At 38.7% G+C, this 17047-nt stretch overlaps 1 protein-coding gene across 1 annotated transcript in view; it reads right to left on the minus strand.

The window, feature by feature from the left end:
* Nucleotides 1-17047, minus strand: part of LOC126541326 (phospholipid-transporting ATPase ABCA1-like) — a 55877-nt gene that overhangs the window by 24805 nt on the left and 14025 nt on the right. Inside the window, exons 16-31 of the mRNA XM_050188071.3 lie at nt 16655-16771; nt 15980-16235; nt 15315-15459; nt 14568-14744; nt 13917-14031; nt 12248-12438; nt 11516-11654; nt 9266-9470; nt 7537-7662; nt 7257-7443; nt 6866-6997; nt 6678-6761; nt 6034-6230; nt 3587-3663; nt 3353-3500; nt 1181-1522 (exon numbers count right to left, since the gene is read on the minus strand). Of these exons, the coding sequence (XP_050044028.3) occupies nt 1181-1522; nt 3353-3500; nt 3587-3663; nt 6034-6230; nt 6678-6761; nt 6866-6997; nt 7257-7443; nt 7537-7662; nt 9266-9470; nt 11516-11654; nt 12248-12438; nt 13917-14031; nt 14568-14744; nt 15315-15459; nt 15980-16235; nt 16655-16771 (2638 nt within the window). The remainder of the gene's footprint in view (nt 1-1180; nt 1523-3352; nt 3501-3586; nt 3664-6033; nt 6231-6677; nt 6762-6865; nt 6998-7256; nt 7444-7536; nt 7663-9265; nt 9471-11515; nt 11655-12247; nt 12439-13916; nt 14032-14567; nt 14745-15314; nt 15460-15979; nt 16236-16654; nt 16772-17047) is intronic.

The following is a 17047-nucleotide window of genomic DNA, read 5'->3' on the forward strand; positions in this document are numbered from 1 at the left end:
CACACTGTGGTGGTAGACTACAGATTCATTTTTGACACCGTGGTATTCTTTAATGTGTCCCTAAATGTAAGTGCATGAGTATTCATTATTTCGCCCCCATCAAAATGCAGCTGCCGTGGTCGGGATCAAATTCGAAACCTCGAGCAATGCCATAGCCACAAAGCCACTGTGGCGGGCACAGAAGTGTTGATTTGACCTGTGACCTCTCTTGTAGTGTCATCTAATGTGCTGCTTTAATGTGGCTATGATTCTGCACGCCCTGCATAAGCTGCTCACTTAACAAATTTGCATGGTGTGTATATTTCAGAACCAGCAGAAACGAACCGCACTGTGCATTCAAACTTAAATTTAACCTGTTTGCCTGCAACCACTGTTGTGTCTATAGTAGTAGCGTTTCCTTGCCTTTTCACGTCATCTTTTTCCTATCCTTACCCCTCGTATGGTAACTGCGAGTAAAGAGTGGCAAGGCTGATGTTATTCACTCGTTTTGCTACTGCATTGGTTCTACCTATTCTCTGCCTCCTCTCTACAGTTCTATCCACATCCCCTCTGGACTTGCATGTTAGTAGAAAGGATCGTGCTGCAATTTCTGCAATGCTTTGGGGGGGGGGTCATGGATAATTAAAGCACCCTGGGAGCTTCTGAGGGTATTGTGCACATTCGACACAGTGCAAAGGTCCAAACGAGTTTCTTGCGTCGCCTTTCCTCTCTACTGTGTTCCTGTCATGCATACATGCTCTGAACCACCCCTCGACATATTGTGCCAGACAGAAACAGCAGCAGCAGCAGTAGGAAAGTTGAAGGAAGAGGCAAACAAAGCTTCGCTTTAAAAATTCATTTTGTAGTAGCTCCTGTCGCCTGTAAGCTTTTACTTTTAATAATGCATACTGAAACAAACTGAAACATACCGAAAACATGCTGAAACATTTTATTAAGCTTTTTCCCCTTGTTGATGCCAATAAAAGCTGGCTTAATTATTACATACTATGCAAGACCCGACTTACTTCACTTTAGCAACTCTAGAGTTTTGTTAATGTCTGCATACATTATGTTTGCACTGACATTTTGCCTGCATTCCATTCAGCAGTATGTAAATAGGAGGCGTTAACTGTTCATCGATCTAAGCATAGCAAAGTTGCATAAATAACACCCATACTTTTCTGCCCAACAGCATACAAACCTATGTGATGAAGCTTGTCACGTCTGCCAGTAATTCCATATTTCACTGTAGTAGGCAGTGCAAGGCCTGGCTGCACTGGTTTGCCTGCATCGCATATGGCACATAACGAAAGAAACACTTCTTCAAGTGTTGTGCTTGAGAGACCATAGTTTCCAAATCCAAACTCAAGCATGCGTTCGTCAAGTAGTGAAAGGAGGTGGGAGAAGGAGTAGAGGTTGTTCTTTTCCGGATCTCGTTGAGGGAGGCTGATCACCACCTCTCCACCATTGTTTTCTATGACTTTAGCTGGTGGAACAATGCCTCTGATAACATGAAGGATGCCCTCAATGTCAGAAGAATCATCTGGAAAGATCAAGCATAACAATTCAATTCTCAGCCCTTTAAACTCGAACACCTGTTTATCATGTATTGCATAATATGGTGTTTGTACAGCAATTATGCTTAAAAAGATTCTAAAGACAACTGTCAAGTCTAGCTAGAATTATAGAGTATGTTCCTCAGAATATCACAGTGTTTGCTCTGTGCTAAAACATGACCTTGCAGCTGAGAATATTGAAATTGAAAACAGAATGGCTTTTGAAGACAGCAGGTTGCCTGAGAAACTGGATGGAGGTTCACCATCTACGTGTTTAGTGCAGTAAAGGAATCCTGTAGTGCAAGCTGTCTTGGAGGTCATGCTTTGGAGGCAATTGCCCGTGTAGGTTAGAAAGTAGCATAAATAACGGGCCACACTACAAAGTTGCAAAGTATTTGGCATTAGCTAATTATGCAGTGAGAAAATCTTAAATTTCCTGAACTGCACTTCTTTTTCTGGTCAGATGCAGTGTAATCATTTTTCTTCTACCCTTAATAGATTAATATTTGTGAGCTATGAATCGAAATCGGTGACGTGCCTTCACAATGGTTGAACCATTGTCATCACTTGTTCACACTGTTTTCTCACTTGGGAAACTTTTGTTTTTCACTTTGGCCACAATTTAGAGTGCCGATCTAACAATTTGACTGGGTTTAATTTTATGTTTACTGTCCCTTTAAACATTTTTCAAGCTCATAAAGTAGGTGTACAACCATAAAATGCTTGTAAAACATTAAGGTTGCTATAAGGTGAAGTAGCAGGTGCACATCATGCTTTGAGGTCAAATGCGACTTGCATTCCAGAACCGGCATCAACTTATGCCATTAGATATGAAAGCCTGCAGGTTATTCAATTAACCGAACCTGAACTCTACTCTTCCTTGCTACTTATGCCAGTATGCTTGGATATCTGTCCTACTGACCTATCAACATTCAATCAATGTTGCTTTGGTTTGGCCATTGTAAATGAGCTGTACCCATGAGCCCATCTTGTGTTTAGTTATCACAAAATCAAAAATATGTTTGCCTTCTTTTAAGAAATATCTAAGCTTGATGATGCCTGTTTGAAAGTTATTCTAACTATAATAATTGATGTTACTGTTTTGCAGTCTTGGGGCTCTTTATATTTCCCCAGAAAAATTTCACCTACACCTCGAGAACAAGAGATAATACAAAAGTATGTACTGTAACACAGACACGCTCCGGTAGAGCAGATATTGCACTCATTGCTTGTTTGGGTTAAAAACCACGAAAGGTGGCAAAACTGCACTGTTCATTTTTACTACACACTTGTTTTTCTTGTTTGTGATGTCTTTACTGCCATTGCACAACATATTTAGTCACATTGTGAATTCTGCTGGCACCAATTTTCTCTCTTGTGACCATTTGTTGTAAAAGCTGTATGTGGGCTATGAAGTTAGAATTTTTTTTCTCTGGTTTTTATATGTGGATAAAGAGCGAAATATACATGCAATATGTGCTCGTCTAAGTTCAGTAATACAAGCAACATGCTGAAACAATAATAAACAAAATATCGTATGGTTTTGTTCCGTGATTGGTATCTACACATATAATAGATTTTAACCTAATGAATATTTCATAGTGGCAATTGGCACGTTTTTATTCAAAAGGACAACTAAAACATGCGCGTTAAATTTGCTGTAAATCCTAGCCAGGTGCTCAAGCATGACATGCATCATATGTGCTGCAGAGAACTAGCGGGAGTGAAAGGCATGTAATACATTATAGCTATTCATGTTGCATAGCATATGGTGGAACTCCCCCTTCCCCCACCCCTTGTACATTATAGTAGTGTACCATCAACACTTGTTCTTGACACATTCGATGAGTGTCCAGAGTCACTGTCCTTGTTAGGCTCCGAGCAGGTTCTTGTCAATGATAGCTTGTAGCCGAAGCCAAACTTGCTCTTTAGTACAAGTGGAGAGCCTTCACACAGCAGTTTTCCCTGCAAGAAAAAAAAAAAAATTTTTTAAATTTTTAGTGCAGTTACCCCAAACACATTCACTATTTAATGTATAGAAACCAGTATACCTTGTGAATAATTGCAACTTTGTCACTGAGCACGTCGGCTTCATCCATGTGGTGAGTTGTGAGCAGGATCGTGCGGTCTGATGTGGTACAACAGAAATGCAGCTGTTAAGTAAATTTCACCTCATTCATGAGAGACGTTAGGTGCATGACTGAGGTTACCAAGCAATAAGTTTTGCAGAACCAGATGGTTCTATATGCATGCCTGTCCCTGGGTTATATAAGCATCCCTTTCAAAATCTTGCTTTCACCTGCTTTCAGGCCTTTTAATGTTGTTGAAGGCAGTGGACATTGTGCTTCCATTAGATGACAATGGATACCTACATGCATGTAGCTTCAGTACTAGGCTACACAAGATATATGTACAATGCCAAAATCAGCTGAATGTATCAAGTGACTTGAAACTGCAGCTAAGAGTTAATCAGCAGTACATGCAATAAAGCGGATGCACCCACTGACTTTATTCCCGCTTCCAATTGTATCCCTTTGATACTCTGAAGGTGATTGTTTCATTAACACGCCTCAGCTGTGGGAGTTTGTCGGTTCGATTCCCTTCACCGCCAGGCACCCACTGGTTTAAATGGGCACAAGTGTACCTTGACCTGGCGTTCAGCTTTCTTCAGGAGTGGTATGCCTAGGAAAGGAGCCTGTGCCCTATATTCCCGTTGAAACACTCGTGAAAACAAAAAGGAAGTTTGGGCCTCTCCCATGGTGGTAATTTCCCATGTGGCATACCAAAATGCACCTATTGAGGTGGAAAAGCCTTCAGGTCAGAGACAAACGCCCCTTTCCAAGCGTTGAGGTCCTATAATGGCCAAGCACTAGCCAGGAGCACTCTTCTACCTATTTTACCGCTAGGTCCTCGGCGGCAGCACTTGCCTCCCACAGCCACGGCGGATGCGCTTCAACAAGGCTGTCTGTGGTTGTACAAAGGCACCCAGAGAAAACTCGGGAAATCTCCATTGGGCCCCCTTTTGAGGGCCCAATGGGTTCTCAAATGGGCCCAACGGCTTCTCATTGGGCCCCCATTGGGCCCCCATGAGAAGCCGAGCACCAGGCCAGAGAACATCTCTACACATTAGAAAAAAAATAATGGTGGGTTTCCTGCAGCACCGGGATTTGAACTCAGTACCTCCAGCATACGAGGCAGATGCTCTACTGCTAGGCCACCACTGCAGTAAGTTTATTATATATGCAGATGACACAGGTATATTTGTCATGTCAGCATCAGATGTCACTCTTTCTTGTAAAGCTAATGATGTCTTACAGAAGTTAGACAACTGGACAAGTAACAATAAGTCAAAAATAAATGTGACTAAATTGAAAGCTGTAGTTTTTCATTTGTAGGGTAAACAAGTGTCTTTCCAGAATAACATTGTATTTAAGGCTTAAATATAGAAATAGTGAAATCAGTGAAAGTACCCATGGTACATTTCTCCAGCTCTTTGCAAGACCACGTGAATAGTACTCAAATAAAATTAAGCTGGATGACTGGAGTTTTAAGCCACATCTGTGGTACCTTGTCCCCTTGTCCCCAAAGTTATTTATATACAATTGCTCTTTAGTTCTTATTTTAACTACTGTTATTTGGTTTGGGGAACAACTACAGAAATAAACTTAACAAAATTATTGAGAATACAGAAGAAAATATTGAGACTGACAGATAATGCTACAGTTCTAGCACCTATTGGGGAATCTTTGCTTAAAGGAAAAGGCCTATGAAACAAGAAATACAGAAATGTGGAACATTCCTTACTTACGTGCCAATTATGGCTTTCAAATGCTTCGATGTACTCTGCCACTAATTCTAAATCATTACAATGGAGAAGCAATATATGTGTCTCATTTAAGTGTAGCAGAATTAGCGGCTCTTCTTGTTGTATCAACTATGTAGTAATTTATTTAAATGCAGCAGACTTAGCAGCTCTTGTTTAAACTAGGTAGTGTATTATATAAGTGCAGGAGATTACAGTGGCTTTCTTTCTTATATAAGCTATGTATGTATGAGCTATGTTTTTAGTTTTCTTTTATGGCTTGATCTCTATTTAAAACAATGTGTCACGTTAAAGAACAGTGTTGTGATATTGTGCTGTCTTTCAGATGCCGTAATTGTTGAGAAAGGGGGCGAAGGATCTCTTAAGCTGTTATTTCAACAGCTTTTCCCTCCACCTTTTGTTATGCTGTACTGTGACGAAGCAAATCGATCAATCAATCAATCAATCAATCAATCAATCAATCAATCAATCAATCAATCAGTCAATCAATCAATCAATCAATCAATCAATCAACCTAATGTGGACATTAGCTGAAGGGTTTATGCACTCATACCCGGTATTGCATGCATTGACTGAGAAGCAAGCACAGGAATGTTCCTTGTCACCGTTTAGAAGCTGGTGGATGCCAATAGCAAAATGATTGAAACACTGCAGTTCAGAAAGACATGAAATTACCGTGTTTGTGCTTTAATATGAGGTCCCATATGTTTCGGCGTGCCATTGGATCCACACTACTTGTGGGCTCATCCAAAATGACAAGTTTTGAGCCCCCTACAAAGGAGAAGGCAACACACAGCCTTCGCTGGAGGCCTCCAGAGAGATGGCATGCCTGCTCATTTTCCATGTGCTTCAGACCCATTTGTCGTATCAACCTGCATCAAAGCAAGTTGAATAAAATTTTTCGCTCAAGAACAGTTGTAGAAACTGATGGAACAATGAAGAAAAAGAGACCTATGGGAATGCATGTTAAAATATTAAACAGCTAACACTTCTTTATTCAGACGTCAAAGGTGTGAAAGTTGAATGTTCTAAATGCTCCCTGGTGCCTTGAGTGCAGATTGATTTTATTGGCATGCTGCATAGTCGTTACTCTGCCTTGAGCATATGGATTTGCCCTTTTCTTTGTATATAAAGCTTCTTTTCTTTTCATTAAATGCATTTCTGTCATATTTCTGCATCTGGTTCATGCACAACACTTTGTGGAGTGCATTTTCGGTTCAAATAAACACAAAAGAAAAATTGGCTGCATTTCAACTCTACACAGTAGATACAAGACTAACTTAACCATAAATGCTGCAAGCAAAGTTTGAAATTGTTACCTTTCAACATCTTCTTCCACTTCCTCAGGTGACAGCAGTTCTTTAAGATTGCCAAAGAAAATAAGATGTTCTTTGACAGTAAGCCTGAAACATAGCATCAGATATTGCTATGTAGATTGCGCTTGAGATGAACATTCCTGTTTAATAAATAGAAGAGGGAGATGGCAAGAGAGAAACAGTGTGCTTACTTTCCATATAGTGTGTTGTACTGAGGACAATAGCCCAAGTACTTCCTGATTTCCTTTGCCGCATTGTTGACGTTGCTCCCGTACACGTACACTTCACCAGAGGTTGCAGAGTGTTGTCCAGTCAGTACTTTTCTGCAAGTGCATGGACCATTTCAGGTTTGTCTTATCAAACATATTGTGACAGGCTGACAAAGAAGACGTTTTCAAGATTAGTCCTAAGAAGACGACACTCTTAACATCGTGTGCTGTCTGAAATCTTGTCAGCTACTACAGTTATTGTAAATATCTTGTAAATATATTTCTCACTTCTTTTACCCTTGTAACATTTTTGCTGGAATGAAAGAATGAAATCTGAATCAGAGTACAATTTCAAGTGTGGTCTGTTTCTCACATTGTGCTGGTCTTTCCTGCACCGTTCTGGCCGAGAAGTGTGTTGATGTGGCCTTCATCAAAATTAAGGGACAAATGGGACACAGCTATTCGCTCTGCAGCCTTCCCACTGTTGTAGGCAATACACAAGTCCTGTATAGATATGCCAGTTGATGCCATTGGCACTTTGTCATTCAGAATGCAGGGAGCTGTGGAGATGGAACAAAAATGCTTGTGAATTAGGATGAGCCCTTGGAGAGAATCTAAATACATCCCCATTTAGTGACTAAAAAGCAACATACCTTTGAGAAAATGTGGTTTGGTGCTGCCGTTTACACCATTTTGTAAGTAGTATTGTGATGTTGAACCACTGTTCTTGGTTGAGAAAAAGGCCAGTAGTTTTCTTCTAGAGAATGATGCCTTTTCACCTAGAATGAGAAGGTGGTAGATATAACCAGATATAGTAGTTTAAGGGCAAATGACTGGGGCAGGCTGTTAGTCTTACAGTGCTAAGGATTAAGCTTACAGACACTCTGGATCTTCTAGCTAAATGACAATATAGACAGACAGCTGAACAAGAAAATGACTATATTTTGATTCTAGCAACATTACCATAGGTTCGTGTTCAAATAGGAGCAATGTGCAGGGTGTGAGCCAGTTTTTTTAGCATTACATCAATGTTTAATTCAGTTGTATGATGCCTCTCATGAAAAGTGACCAATGCATTTAATAAATGCTTTGTTTATAGCATTTATGACAATTTACCGGCACCACTTCACACAGTGATTTATAACAGTGATGAGTGATTACATAACAGTGGGGGTGTGCAAATATTTGAAATTTCACAAATTGACTCATTAAATTCAAGAATTTACCATTCGAAGTAGTAGAATACTTGAAGAAAAGAAAAGAGCGCTACAAAGACGCGAGCTAAAAGAAGAACATGTATGACGGACAAGCACTGTCCCTCGTACATGCTCTTCTTTTAGTCCGTGCCTTTGTAGCGCTCTTTTCTTCAAGTATGTTAAAACAACTCGCCCACATCAAGCTTCTGCTGCTAGTAGAATACTAATTTCTTTCCAATATATACAAGATAAAATACTTATTGAAGTCTTGAGGGAGACAGAACGATGAATGTGGGGACTGTTCTGAATTATTCTGCAATGGGTTAGGTGCAGTTGTAGCATAGGGGCACCAATTACTGAGTGAACGCTCTGGGTAGATAACCATTGCTGAATAATTTACAGTCATAAATAAGGATGGTTCGGTTATAGGTAGCCCACAACTATGAACTCATTCCAATTTATTATTTTCCCATTTTCATCATGTTTGCATTCCTTTAACTTAGTGTACTGTGCTATAGTATCATACCTTTCTTTTGGCAAACGTGATACTGTATGCACACCTGATAAAATGCTGTTTGCTTATTTCATTACTATCATTGCCTGGTTCCTCAGATAATTGAAGGCAGTTGTATACCATTTACAAGATTCTCAATTAGACATTTGGAAAACTGTCCAGACGTCTAATTGTGAACAGTAATAAAGGCATTGGTCAGTGTACACAAGTCTGACTTTTTTTTTACCGAAGAGACTTCACGCAAACTTGATATTTCATGTACGAGGTACAGTGCTGCCATCTGCGATCTATATGTCAAGCTATAGGATAATTAAACCTTACATACCCGAATGATTAAAGAGCAGGCACAATCATAATGAAGAAGCGCGTAATGAACAAAACCAGGCGTAATTGTTTTCAACAAAATGGTTATTTGTAAGTCACAAAGCCATGCTAAGCTCATCCAAAATGTGGAAGGAGTTAAAACAGGGCTATAGTTCAGTGGTTGTGCCCTAACCTAATGTACTTGGAACAATGCACATGATAATAATTGCAAGCATATTCATTGCAGCAATGTTTTTCCCTATGCAAGAAAGCTCGTATGTCTGGTTTGAGTGTTCCATCTAAATATGTAGTGGCTCTTAATAAATTACAGTGGAGTTAACTAATCCATAAAGTCTGCAGCTCACTTACCTAAAAATACATTCGACATTATAAGTGCTATGATGAAGTACACCAAGCTGTCGATTGTCATCATGATAATACAGTATCCCATGTTCATGGTGTCTCCTGGAATTGGGCTTTGCCACAGGTATTCCCATTGCACACCTAAGCCTTGTTCTTCAAATCTACTGATGTAGAGGCAGCCATAGCTAAATGATGTCGACATGGACAAACACTGAAAATATGAAAGAATTTATCAGTTCCTGTAGATGCCTTGAGATTGGCATGAAAATTACCATAGGACAAGATTAGGCACAGCATTTCTAGTAAGCACAAAGTATACTGATTGCTTCAGAAAATAATATACCTTAGGTTGTACATAATTTTGATGGGGCTACTGAAAAAGTCTAGGCTGGACTCAGGTACACATTTTTCTTGTATACATTCAATGCATTAAGGAAAAGTATGATTTTATATGTTAACATACCTTAATTTTCAAAGTTACAATGAAGAGTTATATATCCTTAATTTTTGATAAAATCTGCACACACTGTCAGCAAAGAATTAACTATATATATGTCGGTCTTCAAGGCTAGTGTGAATGTCCTCTTGCAAAAAGAAATTGCAGCTGATGTTCACACCGTTGCATGATGAAAGCATTAACGGCATAGTGCCCATTGTCACCTAATAGTAATATTAGTATTCAAAATTGCCCAGCACTGCAGACCAAAAGCAGGGCAATGTATGAAAATTATAAAAAAAGGTGTCAATCAGACTTGTGCCATGTTCTTGGCAGCCCAACCAAATGTCAACTGCCATACCAAGTGTATCTAAAAATGTGTTCTACTTAAAATTCTTGAGCAGTTTTCGATACAGAAGCAATGCCCAATGTGTGAATTCGGATGAAATGTTGCAATAGAATAAATACTTGTCTATGATCTAGGAAACAAATGACAATCATAAATTTCATGGCAGCCCTATACTCTACTACCAAGGAAAACCATGTCTCGGAACTCAGCAACACAAAACAACACAAAATTCTTTTTGTGAAACAAGAACCTTCACAAACATTATATATATTATATATATTAACATTATATAAACATTATATATATATATATATATATATATATATATATATATAAATATATATATATCTGTGTGTGTGTGTGTTCACATATGAGTTCATTGAATTTCTATGAAGTAAAAAAAAAGCTAAGGAGAAAAGACTACATAAGGTCACTGAAGCAGAACCTGGGTGCTTCACTTAACATTAGTAGCTGCTCCACACCTGGCTTCTGCAACAAATTGCTTTTGTGGCTCATCAGTGTGACATGGTGCTATGAGCACCTCCTTGTTATGGTGCAGCCATTGCCATGAAGGACCCTAAGGGTAGGCTATAGCCTATCTGTAGCTAGGGAGAAAAATGGCTGCCTCTGTTAATGGTGGCACCAGTGTTCTGCTTTATAGCTACATTAAACAATGCAGTGAATCTAATATAGCAAGTGTAACTACAGTATGGTCAGAAGTGCTTCGATGGGGGCTAATTGGTGTGGCATGATTGTAAGGCATAAACACCAGCTTTTGTGTTTTCATATCAGTTTCTATGTGTGTTCCATTTCAGAAGCGCAACCCCACGCCTTGCGATGTAGTATGGTCACACTGTTAACAAGATGGACTCATGTTTGCTTCAATTAAAATTGCTTTTGTGTACCAGTGCCATGGACTCACCAGCTGGTGCCCTTTAGGGTCACTTTTGCTGCATGCAGTATTACGATATAGAACAGAGAACCCAGATTTTTTTGGCAGTAGTGACATTAGGTTAAATGAAATATGCTCACACTAGAATTCATTTTTGTTATTAATGCTTCCTTCTGGTCAAGCAAAGAGTTTTTCAGCAACCCTGTATGGAGCTTGTTGCATATAGGGTGTCCTAGCTAACCTTAGCCAAGCTGTTAAAAAAAATAAACAAAATTAAGAAATACAGATGAAGATAAGATTTTAAGACGTATTGTTTGGTAATGAGACTCTGGAGAGCGTACATCATGGGTCTTGTAATTGTATCTGGTACTGTGTCTTTTAATCTTTCTTCTTTCAATAGCCTGGCTAGTGTTAGCTGAGACACATGTATATACATGCGTGTACATGCATGCACATATTCAAATGCATGGAAGCACACACATGTATGGAAGCACACACATGTACACACACACACATACACACCCACGAACAATATTTGTGCAGATGCTATACACAGATAATGTGTGCATGCATACTTACTAGAAGGAGCTTTTGTTTTAGTGAAAAGGTTGCTTCCATAGATACAGCTATCACAAAGGGCAGGAAGCTGATCAAGTATCCCACTATTCCAGTCAGTGAAGCCACAGTAGCTGACTGGAAGAATATGCTGATCATGTAGCTGAGGAAAGAAGCAAACAATAATAGTATCAGCATGTGGCTTTTCTGCGTGAAACCCCTAGGAATGAAAGCACTTGGTTTGTATAGCACAATATTTAATTTCAAAGGCAGCATATGAAGATCACATTGCTAAATTAGAAATATGAAACTCTCTTGAAAGAACAAGCATGCAGACATATACTAATACATGAAAAGCCAGCAGCCAGATATATTGATCCTTGTTTAACACAAATAAACAAGCAGAGAAAGAATGAAATCAAGTGTGCAAAATAAAAAAAACATTTATCATAATTTATTTATGTAGGTGAAAATTAATATAAAAAAACTGCCAGTCTACAAATCTGCTGTGCACTGTGACAAGCCGTAAACAATATCCTGCCTAGCAGCACTACACATATTTGCTCGCCTGTTCTGCTGCTGCCATTCACTCTCTTAATTAAATTTAGTACACAAATAACTTTGTTGTCAACTCACTCTTCTATCACTTCTCTATGTTGCCACCTTGCCTACTAGACATTAAAAAAGAAGCTTAATTTTTTTTTTCAGACTTCATACTTGATAGGCAGGCTTGCAGCAAGCAGCAGCACAACTTACCAAAACATGAGCACTGAGAGTGCAAAGGTTCCGTAGAAAATGAAGAGGAGGAGAGGATTGCTGTATGGTAAAATGCCTCCATAGCACAAGATGACAGTTGTGCATGCGACAATGCCAATGGAAATAGATATGCTGATCAGGAACCATGCACTCCAGTCAATCCATGATTTCAGGCCCATAACCTGCATAATCTGGTGCAAGCCAAGGGGAACAACATGATAATCTAAACAAACAGATTTAGGCAAACATAACCCCCAACAGTGCAAGACAAGTGTGCACCCTTTTATTAAGAAGTTAAGGCTAGACAACCCTTGGCAGTAACAGCCAGAAGGCCTTTACTTTTTTTTGTGTAAGGGCATACATCCATCAAATATCGCAGGACGGATGCCCATGCATTAGTCAGCACTGATTACATACGAAACTATTTCATTCTTAGCTACATTGTAGGTGCCACGAACATTAAGCAACAAGGTTGGTGACCACTCACTGCAGCAGAGCATGTAAATTGATGTAGCCTATGACGTGCACAAAAAAAAAAAATTATATAACCACTTATAAAATGCAGTGGTGTTTCTAATTATAGCATTCATAAAACTGAAGAATCTGATCATTATCATCAGCTCATCATTATGTCTGGAAGGTGTTTAAAACAGCTACCAAACTGCTCAAACAGTTATGCCAGGGCAACATGTTTTTGGCCGTGGCATGTTGCAGCCTCCATGCAGCCAACATTTAAGTCTGCCTAGTTTTATAAATGTTCAGTGGTAAAAAAACCATACCTCAAAGAAAAAATAATGTGAGCATGACACTTCTATTTATTATTTGGGTAACGACACACTCATATGTTGTGCTAGAAGTCAAGCATGCAAGAAAGGTGCCAAACCAATAGGTGGTTCTGTAGCCCATGGAGTATGCATGGTAATGGCAGTCATTTAGATATTGATCTGTATGACATTATGCATATAATCATGGAAATGTGCTTACGCTATCTGTAATGAAATCAGATCATATCAGCATTGTTCATTTAGCCTGCTTGCACTACCTTTGGTGACTTGATGTCCTACTTTCTAGAATATACAGCTATTCAAAAGCTAGAGTTTTGTCATCATATCCAATATGTGAGCTAATCCATTGTTTTACTAAGTTTATTTTTGCATCACAATTATTCAAAAATTGATAATGCTGAAATGACTAGTCATTGTAGGCTGTATATTGTTAGTTGTGGTATCATCATAAATGTAGTAAACCACGCAATACATGTATATTAATGGTAAGCTATGCTGTAGTCTTAAGCAATGTTCAAGGAGAGATGTACAATGCAGTGTACATACTGTGATTCTGAAATTCTAATTAGAAAGCCCTCCTTGAATAGAGGACATGTGTGCAACATTACCAGTAATAAATTAGGCTTGTATGTATAATTAGCTTTCTTTTTCTTATGCATGAATTAGGATTTTCAATGTGTAATCAACATAACATCTTTTGAATGGCTGAATGAACATAAAGGATTACTTTATGTGCAACATGTATGCATGAGGTACAACACAAAATTGTTAATATGTACTGTTTCTTCATCAGGAGAGTCTACAAGTTGCTGTTTGGTGTAGCACCGAGGTATATGTTTATCTATCATGTACTTGGTGCCACAAAGACTGGCATGAACACTTACTTCTTCTAAGTGCAATTCTTTTGGCAGAACCCTTTCTCGTACAAAGAAGGCCACCAGGAAAATCCAGGCTAATGTGAATACCAGTGGTAACATTGCCTTGATGTAATATCCCACTCTGCAAAAATGAAAGTATTTGGCTGAGCCCCGTTTGAAAAAACAACAGAAAAAAAGAATGTCTCATGAAAAATTTATTAATAGGAATAAAAATATAAAAATACTCTACACTGAAATTCTGCAAAACAATCTTAGAAAATACTATGTTTCACTTTCCACATCATATAGAGAAACTTGTGAGCTCAACTTGTATAAAAATAGTTCATTCTAAAAATGTTAATATTCTACCACAGTAGTTTGTGGAACTGATGTTAAGTGCTCCTGTGTTATCCACGTTGCACATTTGATTAACAATTTAGTTACACAGAACTCAATTAAGCATGTAATTATTTATTGTTTTCTCATTGCAGCATTAAATTTTTCAGTATTTTTGTAGCAATCGTTGAAGCCATCATTCGAATCTAGATGATTTTATCTATCTAATGCTGTTCAATTGTTATATCCCTCATGGTTATAATCTCCTAGACAAATAAAGATGTATAGCTTTATCTTTCCAAGAACATTGTGAACTAAATCATTAATATGTTGGTTGCTTACGAATCCTTTATGTAGCAGGGATAAGGGAACTGCTGCAGGTAGCTTGGAGGGTAGTCAAATGACTTTCCCACGTGCATCTTGGTGATCGCCTTGTCTATGAGCTCCTGAAAGTGTGCAAAGCCTCGTAGGTATCGCATATCATCCAAAAAGTCATCATTTGCACCTGGTTGCCAGAACCTGGGGTAAAAAAAAAGACAGTGCCATTTGATGTCATGTCTATAACTATAGCATGAGCCTATTTGCCTTGTTTAAACGTTCCACACTAAATGAGTAAATGTGGAACTGAAAATGGCTCTGTAACATTTTTCGATAGAGTACTTAATGAGTAGTATGCAATCCTCCTTTGTAGATATGCGTCCTGCAATGGGTTTCATAAAGTACAAATATAGTTCCTTTGGAATAACCATCTCAATGTGGTGTACCTTTCCATCTGTGTGCACGTATTAAATAACAACAACAAGCAGCTTCTAGGTTAGCGCATGCTTCTTTGCACCTTTCAATTCCTACTACTCAACAAGCTTTTTTTTGTATTTTTAAATGAAAGAATAGAAGTGAAAACTGATATGTAGGTTTCTTATGAAAGCAGCATGCATCTAAGACACGGAGTTTGTAAATTATTTGGAAAGTGTTAAGATATATTTTATACTCAAGCTAGAATTTATTTCCATTCATTTCTAATACTTTTGAGTGGCACGCATACTTAGGGATATTTTTAATACTTCAGGAGCAGAGGAAATTTGCTCAAACCTGGATTTAACAGTTTTTGTTAGAGGCACGTTGTCGATGTCCATTCTTATCTTGTATTGAACATCTGGAGGCAGCAACGATTTCACCATGGATCCATTCTCCAGACGTAGGCCCATATTTGTATCCAGGTTGAGGAAGACAACGGCTGTACGCAAAACATTTTTCTGTCAACTCAATATGCTTTTAATTCTGGTTGCTTTAGTTATTAAGAAATCCCACAGAAATTTTCTAGGTATTCCTGGCACTTCTCTGAAAAATATCTGTCCACCATGTCCACCACGCATTGAAAATCATGAAACATTTGGTTCATATTTTAAGCCAAGTCAATTTCTGACTGTGATTAATATATATTTATTTCTGATTCATACCTTAAGAGAGATGTAAATTAGCAAATCTCCTTTTGTGCAAACATAAAAGCAATAGTTAAAGGCACTGCTATTTGGAATGTTGTTTATAAGTGGTGTGGGACAAGCAGTGCTAACTGATGTTGAGCAGCATTGCAGTAAGTTCAGTTAGAGCTGTACCTAAGGCCAAAGTGTGCATTGTTGGCACAAAAATATCATCTTAACATGTGCGTCATGACATTCATTGCTGAAGGCAAGGTGGTCCAGGGTAAAAAATAAAAAAAAAGCTAATAAAGAAAAGGAAGTGAACATGCAGCTTGCCTAGTATAAACTCTCTTCGGGCACCAAGATGCATGGCAGCCTTCACCAGTTCTTCTTCAGTGTTATGCTGCTTGAACCTGTCAAGCTCAAAACACTGAGAGATACTTCCTACAAGCTGCACAAGGTCAAGCAATCCTCCAAGGTCGCCGAATTCATGACGCAGTTCCTTAACGTTGAGGTCCGTGAGAAAAGCATACACATCATCGCCAAGCATGTCCTTGGCAAGGGGCTGTAGACTCTTCGATGCAATCAGCTCCTGCAGTAATTTACTTCGATTATCTTTCAAATTATCTTCACATCTGTTCTATACGTGTTTGAATTCACTATAAAATATATAAACAATTTGTTTTGTTGCTACTGCTACTGTTGCCATTTGCACATGTGCAGAAATATTATCGAACTTGTGCTCTCCAGCTAAGCTGCTGAAAAGCAAAATACATTTGGTACAATATAGGTAATACATGTACGTTGGCGGAGCATAAATGCATGGAACGCTCACAGAAAGCATGGCATTGTTAATGACAGCATTTCGCGACCTTACAGGCATGTGGGCAGTGTATAAGCTAAACTGTTCACACACACGCACGCGAAAGCGTAGATTGTAAACCCTGAGTAGAGCACATGTAGAATGCATCGGGCGACATGTAAAGAAAGTACAATCTTTATATACTTTACCTTTAATTTTGTCACTGGTCCATTTTCTTTTGTCAGAAATTTCAGCCCAATTGTTCCCTCGCTCCACACATGAAGAGCGTCGATGATAAAAGACATGGACTCGAACGTCTTGTTCACCTGCAAACATCGATCGAGTGTTGGGCAAATGTTTCAAAGGCAAAATGGGAAGTCGAGATGGCGATAAAATTGTACCACTAATTGCACGAATGACCATCAAACTGTTACGCGTCAAAGAGAAAAAAAAAAAAAGCGAGGACATACATATTCTTAGCTTTAGGAACACGTAAGGGAATAATGTGCTCCTAAACTTTTCGAATTATAACTTGGTTAAAGTTGCAAATGGATTTAATGAATAGTGTAGGCCGGTACAAGTCGGGAGTGGAAAGCATCGTA

This window comes from Dermacentor andersoni, chromosome 2, assembly GCF_023375885.2.
Source record: "Dermacentor andersoni chromosome 2, qqDerAnde1_hic_scaffold, whole genome shotgun sequence".
In the NCBI taxonomy this organism is placed as follows: domain Eukaryota; kingdom Metazoa; phylum Arthropoda; class Arachnida; order Ixodida; family Ixodidae; genus Dermacentor; species Dermacentor andersoni.